The following is a 27535-nucleotide window of genomic DNA, read 5'->3' as shown; positions in this document are numbered from 1 at the left end:
ACGTTTGACTGTGCCCGAGGCTTTCGCACATATCAAGTCGACCGGGGCGTGATGAGTTTGATGCTGAATTCCTTCTCCAAATCACCGTGATGCATCTTACACATCAGTTCAGTCTCAGCAGACGTACTGCTGCAACTGTAAATGCATCAAAAGTCGGAGCTTTGAAGACAGGATTGCAACACACCGGGCACATCTGTCCTACGGGGGTCTCGAGAACACACAGACCAGACAGAGCATGTACAGCATGTAGGAGACAGGTGGACACAGAAGACCAAACCGAGGAGGGGGATGCTGGCTCAGGCAATGAATGAGGGGCTGTATTCATGACCACCAGGGGACAGAGGGCCGCGGCCCGTCATCTGAAGCCCACCTCCTCGTTTGCGCTCCAACAAACGGGGGAGGAAACACACACAGAGCAGACAGTACTGTACCCTCCGCGCCTCACTCACCTCCTCATTCAGTCTGCTGCCCTCGTACTGTGTCGGTGGCAGCGCCAATAGAAAGGTGAGAGTAAGTGAACGGGGGGAGGGGCAAAGAAACAGCATGGGACAGTAATTCAGTCTTCTAGCTTACACAGTGCTAACGCTAACCCCTCACTCCAGCTCACCTGTGCACAAACTGCACCCAATCGCACTTAAAGGAATGGTTCCACGTCGTCTGGCTGAGAGTTAAATGAGAAGATGGACGTCGCTCTTACATCTGGCCCGCCCACCTGCACCTGTGAAGCTGACCAATCAACGCCGTGTGCTTCAGCTTTTGCACAGATGAAACATATTTACACTGAGTTAAATGGTGAGCTTCAGAGGTGCCGGCAGGGTTATTTGCCATCTTGCCACGAGTTCAATTTGTCCATTTATGTAAAGCTAGCTAGAAGCTGATTAGCCACGCTTAGCATAAAGAGTGGAAGTAGGTGAAAAACTGCAGACAGCACTCTGCTTTTTGAACGAATTAAACGAGACATAACAGGCTCATTAGTGAGCTGGCAGCAGGTTTATTGAAGCCACGCTAGCCGTTTCCCCCTGCTTCCAGTCTTTGTGCTAAGCTAAGCTAACCACCCTCTGGCTGAAGCGGTATCAATCATTTAACTCTGCAACAGAGCGAACGAGCGTCTTTGCAAAGACGTCAAACTATTCCTTTAAATTCTGACTGAACTACACACAGAATATCTTCATCTCACAATATTTAGCTGTGACTGCTTTCATGCTTCTGTCAACATGATGATGGTGACAGAATGGTGGAGACAAAGTGAAATCTGGAGCCACAGGAGGACGGTACCTCTACATCAACGTTAGGGGAGCTCTCTCGAGGGTCGTAGTCGTACAGAGCCACCATCCTCCGCGTCGACATCGGATGCTGACGGCCGCTCCGCCTGTTCCGCTCTGTGCAGAGGAAGAGAAATAAAAGACGACCAATCAGAGGGAACGATGGAAACTTACTGAAGGATGTGACGAGACACACCAGACATCAAGTCCAACAATCTTTGCAATCAGATCGTCTGTCTTAAAGGGTCAAATGGACATGTGGAAATGAGCTAAAGCACTTCACAGATGAATGGTGAGAAGTGAAAAGAGCAGTACAGGTGAAGCAGAAGAGCATCTCAGTGGACACAGACCTCTCTTGGACTTTCTGGACCTGCGATTTATTGAGCGGCCATCTTTGAAACGATCACAGTTCACTTTACAGGAAAGCAGCATGGTTAAGTGGAGAGAGCAGAGTGTCAGTAACAGACAGTTCAGCAGGGCAAAGAGGAGGTAACGGCAAAAAGAGAAGACAAGCTGGGAAGAATGTGGTCTCACCTAACTTCTCCACAGGAGTGTTGAGCGGCAGGAAACCCTGTTTGAGCAGCTGGTCCATCATTTCGTCATCCTCCGTTTGGATCTCAGAGACCATGTTACAGGGGATCAAACCCACTCGGTCTCGGATCTCTGCCCTGTAGAAGCCATCCGTGTCTTTATTCCCAAACACCTGAAGGAGCGACAGAGTGTGAGCAGCCAGAAGCCAGTAAACCGGCAGGCGTTAGCATCCGTGAGTCTAAGAGGCGTCACCTTGATGATCTGGCCCTCCTTGAACGGCAGCTCCTCGTCCGCAGCGTCCGGGTTGGGCGACATGGACATGGGGTCGTAGTCAAAGAGAGCCACGAACACTCGGGTCAGCTCCTCCGGCTCCGACTCCTCGTAGTAATCCAGGGAGTGACGTCCCCGCACGTGCCTGCGCCCGCCATAGCCGTCTGAAACATAGAGGAGGCCTCTGCTGCTACTACCAGCCTTATACAGCCACGCTGGCTGTAGAGGCAATGAGAGCAGAAGATGTCTCTTTGTTAGCTGACAGGGGAGAGGGCGATGAGATGCATGTGTGAAAAAAGAGCCGGAGATCAAATGCCATCATTTTTCTTTCGGTTTGTTTTAATCTCTTCCATTTTGAAAAGGACACTCCAGTTTGTTCACACGCTAAGAGCGAAGGCTGCTTTTACAGGTAAGGCTCGGCACCATCGCAGCACTGCAGGTTCTTCGTTCACACATCTCTGCTTGCTGGCAGTGACAGTCACTAAACATCATAGACCACAGTACGACACAGCACGGAGGGGAGACACATCAAGCAGTTTTTGGGGGTGCAAGGGAAACTGAATGACTGTGCACACCAGGAGGACACAAGTAACACTGCACTGTTGTTCATTGCTGTTTCACTGCCTTATCTCACAGAGGCTGCTTCGCATGCATGCTTTCACAGGATTGGACGTCATGAGGGAAGCATTCCTACATCAGATGCAGGTGTGCCGTCATGCTTTTAGGCCACATTCAGAAACAAAGTGCAGCGAAAAGGGCAAAGGAGGCACGTTCCCGGGGAGATAACACATCGAATGCCCCGGCAGTTCCTGGTAACGCAGATATCAGGGACAGCGAGGGGAAGGATGAACCTGATATCAGCTTCTCATGGATCACCATGTTCAATGTTTCAATGGCAGACTCTAAGTGGCTCTGAGATGCTGAAACCAAAAACTCACTAAGCAACTGAAATATGCTTTTAGGAAGATGTGAAAAGTGCTTTGACTGTGTGAAACGTGTTTGGCTTTGATGGCGGCAGAGTTGATGAATGTGCAACTGAGCGATACCAACAAGGCGAGAATGCAGCAAGTCATCCAGTTACGTCTTTCCTTCTCACCGAACTGTTAACGGCTCATGCAAAATGAAGAAGGGAAACGGGCCGCTGGCTCATGGAGGCGGGAGGAGAAGGAAAAGAGGAGGTGGCGGAGAAGCTGCGTAAGAGGAGGGCGGGCTAAGCTGCGGTGGGGTGGGCCTGGATATGGAGGTGAATGGGAAGAGTGAGTGAGTTGGGGTTTCTTGGGATTGAAGGTGTAGGAGTACATACAGGGAAGGGATTTTCATTCTCCAGCAACGGGAAAAGTGGCCAGTCTTGTCTTCCCCCGTCAGCTTTATTCAGCTAAGCTAAGCTAAACTAAACAAAGCAGCTGACTGTCCAGCACAGAACAAAGACCACCATGATATCACTGCATGTGTTCAAGAAGGATTCTTTGCCTTTTCTGACCTTGTCAAGGTGAATTGTCATCTTGGAGAGAAGCTGCACCACATACCATATTGATCCTCTGAGGACATAGATCGCCATATCCTGCGCCGAGCTACACTGCCATAGTAAACATCCTCCTTGACGGGTGAGAGGTTCCCCTCACTCCCCTCACTGTTACTGTCCATGGTGATCTCTACAGAAGACACCAATCACAGCGTTACGGTCAGAGATCCCCCGCACACACACTCTGCTCTACCCCATGGCCCATTCACTCATGCTGACACAGTAGGATGATGAGGTTGCCCTGAGGTGGGGGGTGTACAAGGCAACAGGTTTCACTCTGGAGTCACTGGGTGTAAAACAGCAATGCTTGCACTGTTGCAGGGAGGTCAAATTGGGCGGTCATGTAAACATGTTAACCCACAGTAAACACAGGCATCGGAGTGTATCTGGATAACTTTCCTGCAAAACTGCGTGTGATCATCTGGCGAATCCAGCTGGTGAGGATGGGCAGCTACAGGGGGTGCAAACACCCCCACAAAATAAGGGTCTACGTGGTTGTTTAAGCTCTATGGGAGAGATGTACAGCTCGGCTCACATGGGTAAGGGAAACACATGGTATAAATAGCACAAACATCAGTGGCCCTGCAGGTGGGGATGAGGCGTCTCCTCGTGTGGTGACCTCACTAACCAATGGATGGGATGGGTCGTTGCTGAGGGGGGGTGCCGATGTGAACCAGCCTCCTCCCTGAGTGGTCCAGACGATCGGCGCTTCCATGTGATGGTGAGTTCCCAATGATCTTTAGAGTAAAAAAACAACAGACACGAGGTTAGAACAAGCAAAGCGCCCGCATTTAAAACTTCAAAATCATTTTAAAGAATCCCACAATCCTGTCAAAACAACTAAAAAACCATAAGAGCAAATGATGTGGCTTCCATTTGTCCTTAGGGAGGCAAAATAATAGGAAAAAAAATCCATAAAACAATAATGAAACCCAACAAACCATCAAAACAAGTAAATCAAATTAACCCCAACACAACGACATGGACTGGGGGTTAGGAAGGGTCAGATGTTTAGCTAAAGACCATTTGTTTGGTTTGTTTTGTTCTGTGCATGTCAGCTCCTCGATGAGAAGGAAGCAAACGACGCCACATGAGACAGAAATGAGCAGCGAGAGAGAGAGTGGACGAGAAGAGAGGGAGTGAAAGTGGAGGGCGAGTGTGATGGAGAATGGATGAAGATGTGGTCAGATGAGCAAAGCCATTATAGCCTCAGCCTGGGGGGCTTTGTATTCCAACAACCACGACGTTAATGCACGGAAACTGACGATGAACAAGAGATGTTTTTGCTGAAACAAGTGAAAGAGACAAGCATGACACGATGCGTATGGGTGGAGAGCTAAACGGATCGCCGCAGGCTGCTGAGGTCTTGATCTGATTCTGGACGTGAATCAATGGGAGACGCTGAAACAAAGCTCCAAGCATGAGGTGGAGCGATGCAGCTGCAGCTCTGCAGGGCGAGACATGGAGCGACAAATGAAGGCGGCAGAGAGAAGGCAGCACGTCGTCATGCACTGCACAGGCTTTCCTTCCAATGGAACCTTTCCCCTCAAAGACATGAGAAGTCAAAACTTGGTTAAATGGCCTTTAGGTAATTGAAAGCTTTACTTGAATCCACCTGACATTCTGAGTACAAGCAAAGTAAGTCACACAAAATAAAACATCAACCAACCATGAACGTGTGAGAAGTCGTCACAAAATGAGAAACAAAATGCCAACTAAAGAGGGGGGGGGCCGTAAAGAAAAACAGACAACATTAAGGAAACACAATGGCTGCAGCTTGCTGATGGAAAGTACAGCAGAAAGTCTGAATCACACACCAGCGGCTGGTCCCGGTTCAGCCTGGACAAAGACTGGGCCCTAGCCTCCCTGTGGGGGCTGTAATAGACCCTGTCCAGCTCGTTCAGCCTGCCCTCGCTCAGGGCCCCTTCCCTGGAGTAGTTTCGCGGCCCGGCCTCCCGACCAGGCCCAAAGTGGTCCCTGTTCCTAAAGTCACCCGTGTGTACCGACTTGGCAGCAGTCACTGGAATATCGGAGAACTCCTCCTCCACGCTGCACTGGCGGGTCAGAGTTCTTTTGCGGCCCATGGCCAGCGCCCGCCTCTCTACTGGCCCTTCACAGTGGATGATGTGCACGGGCCCCCGCATGGGGCTCCCATGAACGTAGTACCCTCGATGACCCCGGCCGAGAGAGCCTTCTTCCTCGCTGCCGCAGTCCAGACCGCTGTCAGGACTCTTGGTGTTCTGGCGGTTGGGGCGTCCTAAGCTGCGCTCCTCGGGGTTGTAGCAGTAGCGGCTGTCGGTGAAGCGAGGAGAGGAGCGCTGGCGCTGCAGGTGGCGGGAGTTCTTGCTGGGGGGGAGGTGGTTGTGCATGTGGGAGTCCTGGGGGTACATCCTCCGCTGAGTGTGCGGCGTTCCCGGCCGGCCGGCGTCTTCGAAGCACAGGCGCTGGCCCATGCCGTCCACGCCGTCCAGCTCTTCCTCGGCCACCTCGGGGATGCTGTGGAGACGTTTGCTGCGGAGCGACTTCTGCTTCACCACCTCCCTCTGGAGGTCCCAGCAGTCTCTCTCCTCGGCTAAGTCCTGACGCTTGTAATAAGCCTTCAGTCACGACCGCGAGGCACAGTTCCACAATTTCACAGTTCAGTTAGTCAGTTCAATTCAAAAGGTTCAGTTTAGATTTTTGTGAGGGGTTGAAAAGTTTTTCGAAGGTTTTAGAACAGGCAGGAAACAACACAGTATGTGAATAGAACAAATGGGGAGGAAAGACAAAATAAAGACAGAATTAGTTATTTGTGGCAATGTAGTAAGACATGCAGTCTCATTCCGTGAGAAGAAAATGGCATGCTCTGAACAGGAATCTGTGAAGGCTCGAACATGGAGAGAGAACTGAGGACTGATGCGGCTACGGAGGTTAAACGTGGGAAAGGGAATTTCGCTCATGAGGAATTAGAAATATCCAAACTAAAAGGAAGTGGCGGGCTGAGTTAGCGCCACGCTGAGGGAAAAGTGAAAACATGGATGTGGGTGAAATGAATCTTAAGAAAGCCAAAAACAACAACATGAAGCTGAGTGGGTACAACAACCAGCTGCTGAGGACACACCGCGTTAAGACGCTTCAGCTTCAAACGAGCTCACAGGAAACAGCAGACTTTATCTTCAACTGTGTCCTTCACAAAAACGCTTACATCATTATTATACATACGGAAAATAATTTTAGGTTTTACAGAAATATAAGGGTGGTGGATAATGTGCAACAGTGATTTACAAAGAGACGGTGATGACAGAAAGGAGATGCAGTATCACGTATTTAAAGAGTAAATGTACACCAATGAACACCACATACTGTACAGGTAACAGGACACAAACCTAACAAAGCTGCAGGGATGTATTGACCTCTGATAGCAAGTCTACTACGACACAGAGGACCAATCAGCCACTACAGCTCACTGTCATAACATGATGCTTTCTACCCTGAAGGCAGACTGGCCTCACAGCCACACACCTGCACTGACGGAGCGAATGAAGACAGGATCATGTACCGACAATGTTCGACACCGAGCACAGAAAACTTAAGCATCAGGACATGACAGACGGAAACAAAAGTGAATATTTCCATTTAAGTACTCACTTAAATGAGATTCCCATATGCACTTCATATGTCATGACCCTTTGATACAGTACAGTATATTAAAATTTGCATTTAAATATCACATTCTAACATTTGACTTTAACACTTCTTCCTTCGGTGCAGCATCAAAATGCAACGCAAACCACAAAAAACATTATGCTTTTAGTTTACGGCCTTCCTCTCTCGCATGCTGTCTAGTTATGTATTCACCGGCATTCCCATGAGCTCAGCCTTGAATGAATAAAGCAGTGCTGGGGGGGGGCAGGGTGGAGGAGCAAGGCTGGGTGGGGAGGCTGATTTGGCTAACGCGAGGCAGGGGAGCTCAGCCAGGCAAAGCCACGGCGGGCCTGGCTGTGGAGGCTGTGAGAGAGAGCAGGTGCTGGACCTCTGCGGGTGGCAAGACCCTCCCTCCCCCCTAAACCTCTGTCTTCCCCACCGTCTCCTGTCCTCCCCCAGGCCTCTACCCACTGAAGGTGTGCAGTGCGTACCTTAAGAGTGTTGTGAGAGTTGATGCTGCGCCTGCGGCCCTCCTCCAGCTGCATCTCAGAGTACAGATCTTCCTCGTCCTCCTCCATTATGTCAGAAAGGTCAGAACCCCGGCTGCTCTCCGTGTGGTACTCCTCGCTGTGGCTGTAGTGGTGATGATGGTGCTGCAGGAAAGCAAGAGTGAAGGTTGAAGTTGGGACGCTGTGTAATAACTTGCTGATCCTTTTTGACATAAACTGACCTGAAAACAGCACAAAGTCTTTTTGGATCATTCCACAGGTAAACAGGCTGATTGGTAACAGGTGAGAGTATCATGACTGAGTATGAAAGGGGCATCCTGGAAAGGCTCAGTCGTTCACCAGTAAGGATGGAGCAAGGTTCACCACTTAGTGAACACATGATTGGATGAAGGAGATGAACGCATTCAGAGAACTGATGACACAGTTTGATTGTTGATGATTGATTCTGGTTTTATGCTGCGTTCAGACTTTTTTGGAATCAGGTTTGTGCAGAAGCAGCTAGAACCTCTGATTGGCCAACCCACAGGATTTCCTTTGGCTTTAAGTATTGATTCATGTAAACAAGTGTACTGGCTGGAGGCTCCAGCTATTGATTGATTTCCAATCCAAGCCACACTGGTGCTCAAAATCTAGAAAGTAAAAGTCTGTAATTGATGCAGCACAAATGTACACTAAGAGGTGATTTGACTTCTTCTGCCTAGAAACAAGCACAGCTTGTACCTGTCTGCCCAGCTCGGAGCCTCTGAGGAACTCATCCACCGAGGCTCCTCTCCTCCTCGCGTGGGGAGAGTCGTAGCCGTCCTCCTCCTCATCAGAGTTGAGCGGATGCAAGGCGTTACCTCGCTCACTGAAGATGTTCCTTTTCTCAACCTGATGGAAAAAAGACCCAAATGATTCAGGCTCACATTCCTGAAATCATATTTCTTTTGAATCAAGTCAGAAAAATTGGGTGAGATGTTTCAAATTTCCACTTTTCCAGCAGCACAATAAAAAATCTGATTTCCAGACTCGACAGTGGATCCTGTCACACGCTGAGATGAACGCTGTCCTATAGTAAAACTCACCCGGTTCCCCTCAGCAAACACTCTCTGGGCAGCTTCCCTGGCCATGGCCTTGGCGATGGTGTTGGGGATGGGGACTCCCTGAGGCTGCGGCAGGATCCTCTGAGGAGAGGGCGATCGCCGGGGCTGGAAGTGCGGCGGCTCCAGGTTGGGTCCGTGCATGGGAGGCAGCGGAGAGGGGGATCGCTCCCAGGGCTGGGCCGATCGCAGACCCACCTCGTGCTCTTTGGTTTCTGGCTCTCTGGCACTTACTAACAGTTTGGACTTGGGCATGGGGTGGCGCTGGAAATGAGGCGGGGCCGAGGGATGAGGAGGCGGGTGGCAGACGGGCTGCGAGTGCGGCTGTGCGTGGGGCAGCGTGTGGGGCTGGGCTCGAGGCAGAGGCTGCACCTGGGGCTGAGGGTGATTCGGGGGGTACGTCGACGGATAAGGAGGATGGGTTTGCGAGTGCACTGGGTGGGACTGTGGGTGGGGGATGGGGTGAGGCGGCGCCGTGGTTCGGTGGGAGAGGCGTGGAGAGCCCAGGAGATTGTGCGGGATGATGGCCACGGGCGAGTCCTGGGACTCTCCTTGTGTTGATAACGTCCTTACAATGACCTCCCTGGCCTCCAGACACTGAATCCTGTTTAACTCCACGGTCACATAGTCTGCTGTGGGGTACAAGACCTCTGCTATCTGCATTCACAAAGGAACCAGAGAGTCCTTACCAAAGGAACACAGAACATCAGCACACAGAAGCACTCACTCTGAAGCACTCACTCTGCAGCCATCACACATGGACATGCATCTATGGCTGAAGAGAAACACCTGATTGTCAAAAATCTATTTATACATACAGATGCTGGAGCTCCAGCTCACTAAACTGATCATGTTTAAACTATAGCGCCCTCTTCAGGCCTGTTAGAAAATGCTCACTTTATGTCTTCATGTCTGTCCAGCTGATTGTGGTTTAAAATTAATGGCTGATTGACTCAAAACAACAAAAGCAGCTCCATGAGGAAGAGGAGGCGCACAGCATGGAGCCAGTTACAGCTCTCTTTTCTGAAGTTACACGTTAAGTAATGCTGGTCCCACGAGGCTGGATGTCAGCATTATATCATTTCTCCAGGAGATGGCAATAGAGTACTACTCATAGAAGTCTCCATCGAGGAAGGAAAGGCCACTTTATTAAAGACAGGAGGAAAAAAGCTGGCTCTGACATTTGGTACCTTTTGTCCCTTTGTGCACACGGCGTAGCCAATCACGCTGGCCCCGTTGGAGGTTCCTGAAGACGTCAGAGGCGGCGGCTTCCATCTGACCTGCAGGACCCCGGGCGTCTGACCGCACTGGACCTGCACCTCCTGGGGAGGGAGAGGGGGCCCTGGGGAGCACAACACACACACTGGATAAGGAGAGAAAAAAGAGAGCTCAACAGTGGCTGAACCTTTACGGCCTGTTTGATGAAAAAAGAAATGTGCTGACCTCAGGACTGATGCGATGGGCTTCTCACATTCAATAACCATTTCACAGAGCTATGAAACAAGGATGTTTCCTCCTAGGGGAACTGTATTATATCCTGTGAATAGCATCAAAAACATAATGTACACTAAATTCTAATAAAGCTTCTAATACTGCTGCTCTGTGCTGCGACACACAGGCTGACTGCATGTGGTTTTTACTCCATTCAGTTATCAGAAGTTGAGGGATGATTTTGTATAAGTTATGCTCATCTCTGCGCAGGTTCAGGCGTGCATCCTGACATTCACTTGTACCCATTGGTTGAATGAAAAAGCAAACATTCAGCCATCAGCGTGCACGCAGCAATTTCCTGTTGGCAGATTCTCGCCGACAATATTCTATGTTTGCAATTCCCACGGTCTGAAAGTGCTGCCTGCATGCTGAACAGACCCATCTGTGCAGTGCTGCTGCTCCCCTGCAGTCACACAGCGAGCAGATGCAGTCGGCAGTGTCTCCGAGCTGCACGTTGCAGCTGCATCGGTGCGATCTGAACCACGTTCTGCGCCGGCTGTCTGTCTGCAGACGACGTGTTTGCAGGTTTCATTTCCTCTTGTCATTTTCAAACTACGCCCCTCTGAGAGCTGAAGCAAGTGTTTAAATTAATATTTCCACCGGAGCCACTTCCATTAATGCTGGACACAAACAGCAGACACTGATTTCCAGGCAGGGGATTGGACGCTGCTCCGTGTGACTAATGCTAATAAAAATGTTGTATCGCTGAGAAGAACACATGCTGAGTGTGAAAGCCTTATATAGCGCCTCCAGACGCCGTCCTCTTTATTGACAACAGCTGTCGGCCACCGATACCGAGACTATTTCCGACGCCTCTAATTAACATGCTCAATAGATAGATCATTTAATGAACTCTCAGCATGTTAGCTCATCAGCTGCCAACAGGAAATGTCAATTCAAACTTCTCTCTCTCTGCTTCCCTCTGTGTTTCCCTGTTTTTCTCTCTGTTACTTGACTTCATAATCTCTCTTTCATGTCTTGTTTGTCTGTAAACTGCTTCCGTCTCATCCTGCTACCTGGACAGTGGGAGTTTTGCTCTTTCCATGTTCAATAAAGGCTAAATAATCACAAGCCTTCCCTGAGCATTTAACAAGAATATGACTTGTCTGTTTTATGTGCACCCACAACTGGCCGGCTGCACCGAGTCTAAAGACTCACGCCCTCAAAGCACTGCCATAAATGTGGCTGGCTGTGCACAGAATCACTCTTATTACGTTCTCACTTTCCCGTAGCAAGACAGTCGGGCTGTGAGACCTGAGTTAGAGCTGGCAACAACGAGCCTCATGGGAAAAGAAATCCCAGAGATCTACGCTCACTATTTACACTCATTTGGCTGTGAGAGACTCTTGTTTCCAGCGTTATGTAGCGTTCTTCAGCAAACGCTTCTTCAATCATTGCACTTTTTGTTTTTGTTTGTCTGCCGTGGATGTGTCTTATCGCAGTGGTACACGCACAAATCCTTGAGGGCAATCTGAAAGAGGCACGGGAAAAAAGGAAATGGCTGAGATGTTTGTCAGGTTTGTAAGTGTAAAGGGCTCGAAGCGCGTGGCTGAGTAAACAAAGAGACGGCTGCGTCGGATGTAAACTATCAGGTGGCTTTCATTGTGAAATATCTGATGACTTTGAAACAGAATATTAGGCTACAAGACCAGAGATTAGATTGAGGGGAACAGGAGAACAATGTTAGCCCTTTATCCTAAATACACCTTTTACACAAAACTCACAAAACTAAGACTTTGATTCAGCCTGAGCACTTCCATGAACTTGTTTCCAGCCACAGTCAACGCATGTGTTCAATGAAGAAACGCTGATAAACCCACAGCAGGTCTACTACAAGTAGCTAGGAGGCATTGTGGAGCCGCGAAAGAGTCGGAAATCATCTTTCCAGGTATTAAAGAAAGCTAAAAAGAGCTAAAAAGGGACTGAATGCTGGACTTTCATTTGCCAGGTGGCCACAAACATGGCACCACCTGAACTGTAGTGTTGTTTGGTGTCTGCTGGATGTGTAAATGTGCAACTGTCTGCTAGCAAGCTCACTTTGACAACTTTATCCAACCAAAACAAAAAGTGCCCAAAAAATCAGATTAAGGTCAAAACATGGAGTCTCAGCCACATGGATCACTTTAAGGCTGGACTTAGCTTTGAGCTAAATGCTAAATGCCTCATGCTAACATGCTCACAATGATATCCGAAGCAGGTTTAACATCAACCAGGTTCACCATCTTACTTCAGTGTGATAGCTTGCTAGCATTTGCTAATTAGCACTAAACACTATGGATATCTGTACCAGATTTCATGGCAATATGTGCTAAAGTAGTGGACCAAGCGACCAACCAACAGACCAACATCGACGTTCCAAGAGCAGATAAAGTGCTAATGTGAGTGCTGTTCTGGAGGCTGACCTGCAGGCTGAGTGCAGAACTCCACAGAGATTTCCCTCTTTTCCCTTTGATCCATCGGAAGCTGCCAAGGCACCTGATGCGGCTGCGCCACAACCTTCACCTTGTAAACTGTCATCGGCTTCAGGTTGAAGAACTTGTACTTGTAGCCCCCCGCCTTGACCATGTCGTACTCTGCACCGTTGAGGAAGATGGTGTGACTGTAGTTGCTGTTGCTGGGCATCCAGGAGAGCTCAGCGGAGACCTGTGTGATGCTGTCCACCCGCAGGTAGTACGGCGCCACCACCACGTCCTTTCCCACGAGCATAGTGCACCGCAGCTCGTCCGACGGGCCACGTTCGGTGATGCTCTGCACTGAGATCCGGTAGGTGTGGGTGGCCAGATTGAGCTTTTCAATAAGAGACTTTGTCCTGCCCCCGTAGGGGACACTCATGCGTAACTCCTTATCCACCAAGACATTGTAGCCACTGATGGAGCCCCAGGCCGGTGGGACCACAGGAGGATCCCAGCCAATAATCACACTCTTGGCAAGTTGTTTAATCAGGTTGATGCGGCGGGGATAAGGCACAATGTCTTCACCGACCTCGTCAATGCTGACATCCAAAGTTCCTGTCCCGTTGCTGGAGGAGCCCAGGAGGTCCATGCCCAAGCTGCTGGTGCTCAGACAGTCTAGTTTACTGTCAGACAGCAAGCTGCTTATGCCTGTCCCCGTTCCTGTGCCGACCCCCAGTCTCTGAGGCCCCAGGCTACTGTGGTTGAGGTAGCCAGGTTCTTTAGCTACTGTGTCCCTGTGTTGGACAGACGGCGTCTCCTCGTCTTGGACAAAATCCACAAAATTGGATGGGACGAGTCCCCGCTGTCCGTCCAGCAGCTCTCCTGAGAAGCAAAAAGGAGATGGTTGGCATTGTGACGACGTTAAGGACAAAAGATTAAACACCGCCGAGGCAGGTCAGACCTTCGTAAAAGCCATCCTCATCCATCGTCCCGTAAACGTAGAGGTACTTCCCGGCCACCAGGGGGAGCTCTGCCTCGGGATGCTCGTTAGGCCCGTCATAAGGATTATAACTACGGCAAGAAACAGGCACAGTGCTGTGTTAATAAGTCTCCACCAGAGTTTTCTTTATGTCAAACACTTCTCAGTTCTATAATATATACATCAAGGAAAACAATTTGCTCGGCGTTGCTTTGAAAATATTTTTCAGCTTGTTTCTATTTTTGATTTATTTATTTTGTTTTTTCTAAACAGGAGGAAGCCGAGGACGGTGTGGGCTGAAAGCTTTGGCCCTGTTTCATACATTTGTGCTCTGAGGATTCCAATTATTTTTTGTGCTGACAGGTAATTTTCTTTAGAGATAGAAACACTGAATCATCTTTAAGACCACAGCCTACAGCTCTGTGAGAGAAAGCAAAGAATCTCAGCGAGATTTGTCCACGACTCGTCTACACCGAGCAGCCAGTTCAGTTAGCCGTGGAGAGCTATGTAAAGGACTTCTGGCCGGCTCGCTTGTTAATCATCACCCTCTGTCAGGACGTTCAACTGTTCCTGTTAGTGCTCTGAAAATGCATCAAAACCCCTAAAAATCTCAAGTTAAAGCACAGCTTATAAGGAAACAGTAGATGAATTCCAGCGAGAGGCTGCACTTTCTGTCTGTGAACAGCAGGTGAATCAGCAGGTGTGTGCACGTACCTGTACCGAGCGATGCACAGACGAACCTTCCCCGTGAACCTCGGCTTCGACCTGGTAGTTGAGCTGAGCTCTTTGTCCATCTGGAGAAGGCAAACGAAGAACAAATGATCCCATTTTAATCATCCAACGCTCATTGTTTTCACCTTTCACCTCATATTTAGAAAACCAGAGAGGCCTTTTGTTTAAATTTCCACCTGTGCATTAAAAATATGTCAATGAATCTCAAACAGCCGGCCTGCAGGAGTAAAACCAGGAAGCCTCCTGCTTCCCTGCTGCGTGGATTGTCTCTCCTTCAGCTCAAACACATCACTTATTTTAAAACGAAGCAGCTTTTTGTCCTTACGAAGTGCTGCCTCCACTGAAGGATAACAGAGGCATGAGAGCGCTAACAGATCGAGCATTGGTGAGTTGAGCTCATTAAAGCCGTTTAGGAGACACTGTGCTGCCGGCTGAAGTTCACGTACCAGACAGCAGGATTTCATTTGTGTGAACAGGGACGACTGAAGCGTCCAAATCAGTGGGGACCTGTCTGTGTGCAGCCCCACAGTGTCAGTTCGGATGTCTGCATAGTCTGTCTTTGTGCAGCTTGAAGCTTGTTACTCATTTTTTGTCTATAGATGTCATGCAAAGTGTAAATGGAGAAACATGTGTTGGATAAAAGCCATCTGGGACACAAACAGACAGTGTTAGATACCTCAGAGAGGAAAGCCCGCGCTGGGCTGCGAACTCGACTGCGAGTGAGGAATGTTGGCTTGACAGAGAGGAGCTCCGGCTTGTCTCCACTGATCTGGAGCGGTCGAATGAACTCGGATATCAAAGATCTGCTTGTTGGAGCCTCATTGCCTGTGGAACAAACACAAGTTCTCTCATCAGATCCTCACACCACAAGAACACAACTGATATCGCAGTACAAAAGGCTTCATTAGCTTAACGTCCACGTCCACTTTCAGAGACAGACAGAAAACAGAAATCTGTGTTTTAACATTGTGTAACGATGCTGGAATTACGTAAACAAGAGTTTATGTAATGCAAACCACAAAAACAGGAGCCGTAACAGTGACACATGCTTCATAAGATGCACATACAGCTGATGAGACATTCACCTGCACTAAAGTCTCCATTTAAAGGCACTTTTACTTAAATGTAATCAACCTGTTTTTGTTAAGCAGGCATCATGTCGGCAGATATCTCACAGCACCAACGAAACAAATGAAAACTGCACAGCAGAACCTGAACAATACATACGACTGTGATTAGTGAAGCATTTGTATATCCCCCAAAAAACAAGTCAAAAACAAAGCGAGGACACGTTCAGGCAGCCAGCAGCCGTTTCTCACTATGACTGATTCTTCCATTAACAGTTTATGTTTCCTGCAGATTAAGCCAGAAGCCTCCCAGACTTTCATTTCAGCTGCGACTCTTTCACCTCCTCGTGAGGGAGCTGACTCCTCTTCTAATATGCGCGCTGTGGAGTTACTGCCAGCAGCTCTCACATGGCAGAAATGATACATGAATTCAATTGAGCAGCACTTCACTACGACAAGAAAAAATTAATTTGTTGGCCTCTAATTTATTAACTTCAGTCATGAATGAGATTTCAGCCACTTGAAAATATGACAGTAAATCAATATTACTATTTTCTTTGCTAAAAATACTTAAATACTGACACATGAGGCATCTTTCATGGACATGATCCTGCACATACCTTTTCCTATGGGGGCAGCCAGTCCATTCAGGAGCTGTGACAGGGATTTGTTGGGTGACCCCGGAGATTCACATAAAGTTAAGGGTTCAGTGCTGAGGATATCAAACTTCCCGGCCTGGAGCCGGAACTTCTCCAGCTCTTTCGACAGGAGGTTGAACTGCTCACTCTGAGTCCGACATTTTTCCTCCAGCTCGCGAACTTTGGCCTGACGACGGCGAGGGAAGAGAGTCATCGAGAGACGCAGAGAGAGGGACGGACAGACGGAGGGACGGACGGACGGGGAGACAGAGGACGGGAAACAAAGGAACACAACAGAAGAAGAAAATAAGGAAACCATAGGACGCAGGACAGAACAGTGTGCACACAGAAAGAGCACACATATACTGTTTGTACAGGAGCTACATATACGACGATACGTCTACTGTCTACACACAAAGAGAACGTGGAATGAGATTCACTGAGACATGTGGATCAGTCATTACAAAGAAAAACTTCCTGAAATGACTTTTTAACCACTACTGACAGAGCAGTGTACAGGTCACATGCACAGCTACAGTTAATGCTAACAACAGTGAAAATAAAGGAGCCTCTGGCTGCGGGGCCGTCTGCGTACCCAGACTGCACAGCGTCTTAGACGATGAGGCTGATGAGGTTCTACGTTTCTCCTCATTGTCAAGTGATCCCTTGAAAAGACCCAAACCAACATTAATTTAATCATACTAACAAGTATTGTCTGTGCGAATCAAAAATCAAACGTAGCCTCGTTCCTCTGCGCCTCAGAGCTCCACTGCTGTCCAAAAACTCTTAAAAACACATCGACGAGCCACACTGCTGCACTGGGCGACACGTTATTTTAGCTCAATCCCACAGACTTCACACTCACTACAACAACAAATATGTATTAATCCACAGCTGAGAATAGTCCCAGCTCATGCATTTACTGCTTACTGCTTGTTTACTGGGACTGAAGGGACTTGGAGCTCAGAGCGACAGACAGGTTCAAGAGGTTTATACGTTTGGTTGGTGGTGGTCTTTTCAAGGGGTTTTCTAATAACACGCAGAAGTAAAAAGTATATTTTGAGAGCAGGAAACTTCATTGCACACACTAACACTGATGAACTGAACATACAGGAACTGTTTGGGCAGGTGTAATGGAAATTCCAGGTGCTTGAGCCTCAAAGCTGAACGATCATCAAAAATCACTTGTCAGCCTCAAACTGACGACAATCTGAACCAGAGGAGCTCTGGAGGACACTGAAGCTACCGTGGAATTTCTTAGCACTGCCCAACACCTCTGCTACTGCAGTACTCTGTGTACTGCCCAGACACCGAGTCCATGTCATGCAGACGGGTTGTTGCTGGATAAGACATGCTGTTAGCAGACACACGACGAAGGAAGTCCTGCGTATGTGAAACAGAATTAGTAAATTAGGAGGCTTTGGTTCATTGGCAGCATACAGTGCGCAGCTGTATGGCAAGTAGTACTTTCTAACACACATGCTCGATAACACACATGCACTGCTACAATGCAAAAGGATCACATTCAGTTTGCCAATGTGATCCTTTGGTAACAATACAAAATCTAAAATCTACCGTATGCATCAGTGTAAAGATGAAATGGATATTTAAGCACTTCTAAAGAGTTTCTTTAGGAATAAAATAGGTTTTCAGCTTTCGCTCATCATAGCCTGCTCAGCCTTTAGCAGGTGTTTGGTTTTCTAAAGTTAAATCCGCTCGCCTCAGTGTGTCGATGGGCTTTGATTACGTGGAACTGAGGTCGGTCAGCGAGGCCGCGAGCACTCGCCTTTAACTGAGGCCGATTCATATTCTGAAACTCGGCTTCACAAGCTGAATCTTTTCATCAATTGTTAAGCGAGCGCGGCTGAATATTTCTTTATGATCAAGGCTGAAAGACCTCCAGTTTATGCTGTCAGTCATGTTCCAGACTCCACCGCTTTGATGGGAAAGTGAAACAGAGCTGAGTGGGCAGTAAAGCCCCCGAAAAGGAAGCAGCCTGAATATTTTTGAAAACCAAAAAGCAAAGATCACACATCAGATTAGTCCTTGAATGCTTCGTGTTACCTTTTACCTTCTGAGCACCGCTTGTATATTTATTGTGTTCATCATCAACACCAGAGTAAACCACTGCATACCCTACTGACTATACGGGGAGAGGTGTAAAAAATATGTCAAATAAATAAATAAAAACAATGCTGAAATACCTGCATGCTGTCCAAGTGGTTCTGTATAAGCATAAACACACACCCATTCAGTAAAGAGATGTAGGAAAGAAATAAAGCACAATTACACATGTGATCACTCATACACATCTTGAAAACACAACACTTGAATTTACGCTTTGATTCTGTCTTTCGTTTGATTTATTCACCTTTCTGAAAAACACTTAAGAATAATGTGAAAGGAAATCTCTACACTCAGCCCAGGATTACTAACACAGAGGGAGCACAGTGCGGTCAGGAGGAAGAGCAGGAAATGGCTGCAGGTAAACACAGGTGTGCCCCCGGGCTGACTACCCCCCTATCCTCCAGCAGCAACCACAGAAACACACACAACCCCCCCCCCCCCCCCCCCCCCCCCCCCCCAGAGTCCAGACGCTCACCTCTAACAGATGGACAGCGCCTTCATGTTCCTTTTTAGCCTCAACCTGAGCCTGGGAAACACAGGGGCACCGTTTCAGTTCATTTATATTGCAGTTTAGTTTCTGTTTAAAACACCAGTGAAAGGCCGTCACAGACAAAACAGGAACACCTTTTCAATCAACGCCGCCATGTCCGCCGCCACCACAAGGGGCCGTGATAAAGGGCAAAACTTGAGAACGGGTTCACGAGGTCATTAGGACTGTCTTAGCTCAGTGAAAGACGGCTAGAAGGTGTGCGGCTTATTTGTCTGTTTAAGAAAGACAACAGGTGTAAGAATATTCCCTCTCTTGACATTTTATGAGATTATTTTGTTTATTTTTAAACTAATAAATGTTGCAAACTGGCACATGTCCCACCTGAGGGGGGCGCTGTGCACACACACCTGTGCACATGATCAGCCCTCACTGGTTGCTGCCAGCTGGACGATCTTAACGTGTTGCCCAACCCAACAGGCTGATGATAATGTGGCTTTTCTTCCATCATTTTCACCTTTTAGATTTTAAGTTTTTCTAACCAGTTTCATACTTTTACCTGTGAAGACTCGCTACAGAGCATCTACACCAGGGGTCTCAAACTACCAGCCTGAGGGTCACATGGGGCCACAGAAGAATCTACATCTGACCACAAATACACGTTTGGTTTCCTCAAACTAGAAATCATGAAGTCGTCTAACTGGCTCTTCATTCACACTTAAAGGAAAAGCTGAAATTGACACTTTGGGAACTTTGCTTTGCTTTCTGGCCGAGAGTTAAGATGACATTTAACAGTCGAGCATCGGACCCAGCAGCGCTCTTCGCAGCACACCTGACACCCAGGCGGCTCTGTCTAGAACGAGGGCTGACCTGGAGACAGTTTCAAGGGAAGTGGACTTTTCTTTTGTTTCCTGTGTCACCTACAGGCAGAAAGCTGCAGGAACACAAGGTGTTTTAGGAAGGAACAACCAACAGTGGCCACTGGCCCTCAGGTAATTTGAGTTTGAGACCCCTCATCTATTTATTTGTGGCTGCAGGTCTGAACCTGGCTTTTATTTCTCTCTTTATGATCATCCAAACACTGAACAGGTTGAGTTATATGTGAGGAAAATGGCCTAAACTGATGCTCTGTGCAAACACACCTCATCTTAAACACATTTAAATGATGTTGCATCCACCGTAAACTAAGGAGGGCAGTGCATCCACCAGGACTGAGCTTTGGTGTCACAGCAGCATCGAACTGTATAGGAACGAAGACGAATACACACCATTTTTCTTGGGAGAACTAGAAACATCTGTTGAGAAAAACAAGTGTTCCACATAAATATGAGAGCATCTGTGGACTTTACAATTTCATAAATCTACTTTGCAGGCAATTAATTTGGGAGAATGCAGAGAGCAGCCAGTGTCTGAAGGAAGATAAGGCCGTAATGAGCTTCTGTTAACGAGAGAGAAAAGCTGAGAGCTCTGCCTGTGAAAGGCTGACTGTGAAATTAGAGCAACACTGCAGCAACGGCAACGCTGGGGTACACACACTGTTTCTGGAGAAGGCATTGGTGACAATTCCTATCACGTTCACACCATCAGCAATCTCAGCCACTGCCGGGCCGGCTTTGACATCGCAGTCAGCTCCAGCGCGCAGACGAGGAAGCCCGACCATCAAATGGCCTGGGCCAGCATTTTTTGTTTAAGCCAGCCTCTAAGAAGTGTCATGTCTACTCTGGGATGTGAATGTTTGATTTGCTTGCCCGTAACAAACAAGAGGAGTGCTCCCGAAATGCTCGGCACTCAGAGTTTAGAGAGTGATGGACGGCTGAAGGATGCACTGGGAGCTGCAGTCGTGCCCGTGATGAAAATGTTCAGAGAGGTGAGCGCCACAGCCTGCAGGGAGTACTATTCTTTCCTCTGCTCTCTATAATACAGTCTTTGAGGCGACTTTCACCTTTGTTGGACTGTGTGTAACGCACCAGTGCTCAACAAAAAGCTCTATGACCCCGGACACGGCGCAGGCCGGGCAAACAAGAAAGCCCAAACCTGCGGTGCTGTGAGTGTTAGGTAACCTGAGTTCCCTTACCTTCTGAAGAAGGTCAATCTCCTGCTGCTTTGCATTGAGTACAGCCAAGGCCTGCTCATGCTCCAACTCTAGCTGCTGCCTCCGCTCCGCAGCCTCACGCATATGCTGTCCGCAGGGGGTGCAGGGGTGGAGAGCCGGGGGGAGGATGGCGGAGGGGGAGCATAGAGAGGGCTGCTGTTAGTGGAACTAAAATCCAACGGCACGGAGCCAAAACAAAATGCATCTCCAGTCTTCTAATCCACACTCAGAGACAACACAGGTGTTACATGTGCACACACATCACACATACTGAGGCTGGTTAACAGTGTACTGACCTTTAAACCCTTAAGAACAAGAAAGACATAAACTATGCCACAGCAAACGCCACGTGAGAACAGTTTATGTCCAGTGATCTGCGGGAGAGGTCAGATCAAATTTTGCACAAAGGTGCTTATGGATGAGGACTTGAGATGCTTTGCTGTGTGAACAGAAAAACTAACATCAATCCACAGTCAGGTTTGCTGCCCCCTTTAGGTAACACAATACCTGTTAGAAGTCTGGTTACTGGGACTGTTTGAGAAGCTGTCCTCAGCGAGGTTGTCTTTGCGTGATCAATGCAGGGTTTTACGTTACATGAAAAGGGTGAGCAAACTCCGTAGCGTGCTCACTTGTCTGTGGTCATCCATGACAACAAAAGAAGCCATACAATACGAGGGACTGAATGCTAGGCTCTTCATAACACAATATGCCCGTGTCATCCAGTCACATCACTGCTCCCACTATACGTGAAGATTTGCGACACTGTCAGGTGAAGGAAGCGAATGACATTTTCATGCCAGTAAGAAATTAAGGTCTAAGATAGGTAATGTCATCACACTTGTAGGTGACATTATCATCATGAAGGGTGAGCCGGTGTCTCCATCTCCTGCCTCCTCCCCCTCCCGTCATCGTAAAGCCAAACTCTTTGTCCTGCCTCATGCAAAGATCACATTCCACAGTGCTGTGGTCATAGAGCCAGGTGACCATTCACATGTCTGGTAAGCAGCCCACGGATAAAGGAGAGGTAAGCACAGCCGCTGAGGTGGACAGAAAGCATTCAGAATGGGACTGAGTAGGACTGCTCCCTAACAGATGGACGTAGCAGTGATACCTTATAAACCTAGCAGGGGGAGAGGGGACAGGGAAGGTGGGGAGGGACAGGTCAGGGAGGGTGGGACAACATGAAAGGGCGGAATAGGAAAGGAAAGGGGGGGCAGACTGCTCCAAGCTTCTACTCTTTCACAGCTCCTGGTCAGACCTCCCAACACGACACTGGAAGGCAACAGACATGTCAGGGACATTAGACAGTATAGCTGAAGAGAACCAGATGGAGGCAGTGTAGCACAGGTAGGAGAAGGGGTACTGGCAAAGGGTTAGGCTCCATAAAAACACCTGATTTAGGATCCCAGGATAGACGCACTACAAGAGCTAGAAATGCACGCAGTGCTGACGGGTAGGGGGGTCTCGGAGCTGGCGTCCTCACCTTGAGCACCTGCTCTAGGTTCTCCAGTTTGTCTTGGAGCTGGTTCCTCTCCCACAGGGCTAAATCTCTCTCCTGCGTCACAGCACCAAGGGTCTCTTTGAGCTTGGCATACTCAGACTTCACCTGTGCAGACACAACAAGGAAGCAGCACAGAGACTGAGTTTCACAGAGGACAGTTTATCTCACCTGGGTGGAACTTTTGATCGGGTGCATCTTTATGTTTGGTTTTCACACGAGCCTACGCTGATTTTAGCCTTTTTAGGAAAGCTGACAGGTCGTTGTTTCCCCTATGAAAGAGGCTCACCTCTTTCATTTTCCACCTGAAAGCCTAATGAGTCAAAACCCTCCACAGTCCCCCCACCCCCGTTCTGTGCTAGAAGAGGGTCAGCTATAGTGCTCTCACCCTGATAGGATAACGGATGGATACTGTGTAAATGTACTCTTTCTCTTCTTTTTTTGTGTCCTGTCATGTGCAGTTTTCTTGGAATAAACTTTTTACATTCAGTATTTCTCATCACACACTGTGTGTATCCTCCAGGTCCTCATCAAACTTTTGCAAAGCCAGTTCTTTTTATCTGAAACTTGCATTGTTTACATGCATGTTAGATATTTTTACCTCTTCCACTTTTTCCCCTTACTTGGCACATGACTGCCACCTGATGATCAGTGTAATAGTGCAAAACCATTAACAGGAAAGTGCAAAGCTCCATCCAGATAGAAACAAAACACTGGAGCTAGCTGTCTACCTTTAACGGTGACTCTAAATCTGTGCTATCATTAGCTATGATAGCAATAATAAAGCTTATTTCAAGAGCTTTACATTAAATGCATCATTGCAGACCATAGTAACAGTGTCATCACTGAGTCAGCATCTCACTGCTCGTTAGGTTGTGGTTTTACAACTCTTATAATCAGCTGTCATATTATTAAATAGCTGTGTTGTCTTTAATTAATACGGCAGCTAAAAGCATCCAAGTGATTGCAGCAGTGGCCTAATTAACGGTTTGCTGTTTGTTTCCTTTTTTCTAGGCTGGATAAAATGTCAGGAACAGCAGTCCGTGCGATCCAATCCAGTAACACCACAAAACGTTCAATCTGTGCCTTTAATATCAACAAAAACTGCACGTTTCGTAAAGGCTGAGCTGTTGCTTTGGAGTGAATTCAGCTGTTCAGCTGTTGCTCTTTTTCAGGTATTCACTGTTGATTTTAAGGACTATCCTGTTAAGAACAATTTGCTTTAATGTCACCCAAACATTTGCAGCCTTTAAAACAGGTAGAAAGTGTTGCAGGTAAGATGTGAGAGCCGCCTGATCTCTGTGAAAAAAGCCTTTAAATGTTCTAACAGTGAGAATTCACTCGCTCCCATGGATGTAGACCAAGACGTTAATAAATTATTCATGCTTCATTGTTAACCAAGCAGTAAGCATTCAATTGACTGAAGCAACTGCACATTATATTAACTCTGCAGACCAATTCAACGCCAATGAGGTCTTCACTGCCATTAGGAACAAATATTCGACACATTCTTCATAATCTGTTTTTAAAGGCCCCTAATCGGCAGCGAAACGACTGGTTCCTGCAGCCGTGATGTGGCAAAGCCCCTTCCTCAGAGCAGCCATGAATGACTAATGAATCCTGGAGGAGGGCGTTTCAACAAACATCAGCAAAGCAAAACGCAAACAGAAGCAGCGTCTGTGCCTCCGATCGGCCCGACGCCACACAGCGAAAACTCTGCACGTGGACGGGAGCGGCTGTCAGGCCTAATGTGGACAGATCGAACCAAACCGCACTGGATTCAGCAGAAGCAGGTCAATAGTCTATTATGAGTGGGAGAGGGAGGTGCCGTCCGTAGCCCCTCCTAGTTCATTCAGAGACGATAGAGATCAGAACATGGGGGTGTAAGCGAGGGCTAATATCCGCACTGCCCTGCAGAGTGCTGCTCTCATATCCGTCAGTGTGATAACGGTTCAGGATAGCTGCTCCTGGAGTCACCTCCGTCCTGATAAGACATCAATAACCAGCATCCCGCCCTTCTTCACCCCAACAGCAACTACCTGCCAATCAGCTCCTTCAGGATATTGCCTTGCTGTCCGTGGAGAGAGAGGCCTGGCGCTCTTTGTTTGTTGATCTACTTTGACTTTGTGTTATCAGCTCCGAGGGCCTTTGAGGTCTCTGGGCTAAAAGGAAGGTGAGGGTGTTTTAATGGAACTGGAGGCTCGTCGCTTTCATTTATATGCTGGAAATTGGAAAAACAGCTCCATCTATCCAGCATCCTCAGGCAGGTTTGGCCAAGTTATAGCGTGACCCAGAAAGGCATCTGATAGAGCGTTAATATAGAGACCAAAGAGGCCGTGGCCGACGAGGAGACAGCACTGGGAAACTTAGCCACGTTAGCAGCTCAGTGCAAAACCCTGCAAACATGCTAACATGCTTATAAAGGACAATGCTAACATGCTTAGATGTAATGCTCACCATCTTAGTGTGTTAGCATGCTAACATTTGAGGCGCATGTCATTTGTTTGCGGTCAAAAACCAAAGTTTTAGCCTGAAGGTGGCGCTAGACGAGGGGCTCTGTGCCAAATTTATGTCAAGATATCACACTAAAGAGCCTCATGGTGACGATAAATACCAGAGGACCGTCTGTCCAATGTCCAATGATTGTTGAGCTATTTCAGTTGGGACCAAAGTGTTTGAACAAACAACAGACAGACCGACGCTGTCACCCGCAGAGCCATGCTGTCTGCATGGCTACAGACACGGCGTGAGCGGAGCAGCACTCAGATATAATCAGCACAGTCTCAAATCGGCCTCTTACCTTCTCATACTCAGACGCCTTGTGGCTGCTGTTGAACAACTGGAGGTTCAAGTGCTTGTTCTCCTGCAGGAAATCTTGAAGCTCATTCTCCTAGACAGACAGAAAACAGTGTTTAGAACCCAAAATTAGACCCGAGCTCAACACCCAAACCCAGCGTGTTGTTAGCGATAGCCCATGCATTATTCATCCGAGGAGAGCGCTCGAGGTTCTCTAGTATGTTCTAGAAAGCATGACTAAAAGAAGCCGTCACTCGGGACGCTGCAGCAGAACAATAACACAGTCAGAACATTAGCTTTGTCTCAAACACACTGGAACAGATGAGACGAGAAACCACGACCATTTTCTTCTTCACCGCCGTCTGTGAATGGATGTAAAGCAAAGATGCATCCTGACAGCGACACACACACACACACACACACACACACACACACACACACACACACACACACACACATTAAGAGCCTCCTTTCCCCACTCTTTCTTACCAAGTGTGATGAGCTGAGAGAAAAAAAAAATCTCTTCATTGCAGAGGAGGAAAACTTAATTACATTCAATCAACAGTCGTGAGGCGTTCTGCGGACGCAATTTGTAGTGTCAACTGGAGAGTCGACTGAGATGTGCAGTTCACTGCAGCTGCAGCAGCATGTAGGCCGTGTTGTTCTGCCAGGAGCTGGCTCATGCATGATACATTTACAGTAAATACAGTGCTTCCTAATGGCTAGTGATGGTGCGCCGCTCCTGCTCCCTTATGTTTTACTTATGAAGGATGTTTCAGAGGGTAAATGCAGGCAGCAGTGAAGATGGATAGAAAAAACTAACATGCATGCAAAGTTACACATGTTAACAGACTAGAAAATGTTTGCGGTCTCCTTTGCTGCAGCGATGCGTGTAAAGCACTGAAGGATCTGCATGAGCTGTTCGGTAAATGCACACCAAGAACTAGAGGCTGGTCGTGTCAGAGGCCTTTGTTTACAGAGGACATGTTCACGTGTCACAGCAGGAAAACTTAAAGTTAGAATGATGAAATCAGTGTGGCTGAAGTCTAAATGTCTGCTGTGAAAACGAGCTGTTGATTATTATTATTATTAAATTCTTTGATGGACATGTACTTCAGTATTTGCAGTGATACAAACACACACCACAGAGGAGAAATACTATGAAGGACGTAAACAACAGCCTGAAGACGGCACCAACGTCACATCTGACATCTGCTGCTTTTCCATTAATTTCATTTCTGTCATGTCCCCAAAAAAAAAACTATTGGCATTTCAACCTGCATCAATTGTGTGCAGTCAATTTTAATGCTTCCCGTACAAGCACTAGATTGAATTGGCATTCCTATTCATATCCATTGATCCCCCAATTCAGAGCTAATGTGGGCTGGCTGAGCCTCCAGGTGTTCGTTCTGAAGGACAAACAGAGGAAAGCAGCTCGCGTTTTACTGTACGCACACTGACGAGAACAATGCTCTGAAACACCTTTGAAATTCAAGCGTGTTGTTGATTTAAGCTTTTCAACACGACCGCCGTCCTCATCTGAAATCCTTTTTGGAATTTGGACGTGACAGCGCACACGCAGCGATGCAAACCAAATTGTCTCTGCACACAGAGAATCAGCTGTTTCTCTGTCCTGCATTGTCAGTGTGTTAACGCTTTAAACAGATCAGTATACGTCATAATCCCTTGGCAAGACACGTTTTCATGGCGAGCCCAGTGATGGAGAGAACTCCACGCAGAACACATTGTGGCCTACGCTGAGCCGCTTCCAACGTCATTCAGCCGAGAGAAGCGGAGGTTTTCTGCTGAGGTGTGATTTTCCTTTTGAGATTAGCTTTGAATAAAGACATCAACGCACACAGCACAAATTCAGTTTGATTAATGATTTGCAATGCTTTAGAGACGAGATAATAAGAAGAAAGATAACCAATTAAACGCTCCGTGACATAAACAGCAAGAGTCACTGACGTACCTCATTGTTTTTTATAGTAATATGCTGTTTGCAGTTCTTAATATTAGAAAAATACTGCCTTTCAGGAGTGAATGAATAACACGCTAACACGCTATGGGACGACATTAGCAGGCCTGGGGCCGACTACCTGACTTAATCCCACGTATGAAAGCAGAGGCTGTCGTGTGTTGTGTCCAGACATGGTGTGACTCAGCCTGGTGTGCCAGAGCTGTGTTTAATTTCGACAAAGCTGACAGATGAATCAACTCTGCCATTTAACACACGAGCAAAGCAAATATTTCACCCACTTCCTCTCTGCTCTGCACACTCAGTCTGAGCAGCATCGCTTGTTCTTGTTCAGCAGAGACGACAGCCGCTATCACCGTTATACTAATGATCAGATGAACCTTTGCAGCCTCGCTCTGACTGTATTTCTTTACCCAGACCGGCTGGTACACATGTGTACGCACTACAGGTAGCATGACAC

At 47.7% G+C, this 27535-nt stretch overlaps 1 protein-coding gene across 24 annotated transcripts in view; it reads right to left on the bottom strand.

The window, feature by feature from the left end:
* rimbp2b (RIMS binding protein 2b) overlaps nt 1-27535 on the bottom strand; it is a 76119-nt gene that overhangs the window by 6433 nt on the left and 42151 nt on the right. For 3 of the 24 annotated variants that reach the window (XM_076729987.1, XM_076729976.1, XM_076729988.1), the window contains exons 6-27: nt 25102-25191; nt 22287-22409; nt 20786-20890; nt 18700-18750; nt 18302-18322; nt 16080-16284; nt 15069-15217; nt 14375-14454; nt 13643-13752; nt 12691-13563; nt 9988-10160; nt 8783-9454; nt 8439-8588; nt 7701-7862; nt 5403-6182; nt 4214-4322; nt 3590-3715; nt 2046-2227; nt 1797-1965; nt 1613-1675; nt 1276-1379; nt 450-476 (exon numbers count right to left, since the gene is read on the bottom strand). In XM_076729987.1, coding sequence (XP_076586102.1) covers nt 450-476; nt 1276-1379; nt 1613-1675; nt 1797-1965; nt 2046-2227; nt 3590-3715; nt 4214-4322; nt 5403-6182; nt 7701-7862; nt 8439-8588; nt 8783-9454; nt 9988-10160; nt 12691-13563; nt 13643-13752; nt 14375-14454; nt 15069-15217; nt 16080-16284; nt 18302-18322; nt 18700-18750; nt 20786-20890; nt 22287-22409; nt 25102-25191 — 4524 coding nt within the window. The remainder of the gene's footprint in view (nt 1-449; nt 477-1275; nt 1380-1612; nt 1676-1796; nt 1966-2045; nt 2228-3589; nt 3716-4213; nt 4323-5402; nt 6183-7700; nt 7863-8438; nt 8589-8782; nt 9455-9987; nt 10161-12690; nt 13564-13642; nt 13753-14374; nt 14455-15068; nt 15218-16079; nt 16285-18301; nt 18323-18699; nt 18751-20785; nt 20891-22286; nt 22410-25101; nt 25192-27535) is intronic. The other 21 variants (XM_076729990.1, XM_076729984.1, XM_076729995.1 and 18 more) reach the window with 17 other exon arrangements.

This window comes from Chaetodon auriga, chromosome 5, assembly GCF_051107435.1.
Source record: "Chaetodon auriga isolate fChaAug3 chromosome 5, fChaAug3.hap1, whole genome shotgun sequence".
In the NCBI taxonomy this organism is placed as follows: domain Eukaryota; kingdom Metazoa; phylum Chordata; class Actinopteri; order Chaetodontiformes; family Chaetodontidae; genus Chaetodon; species Chaetodon auriga.
The sequence above is the reverse complement of the archived record's forward strand: the minus strand, read 5'-3'. Positions and strand labels throughout refer to the sequence as shown.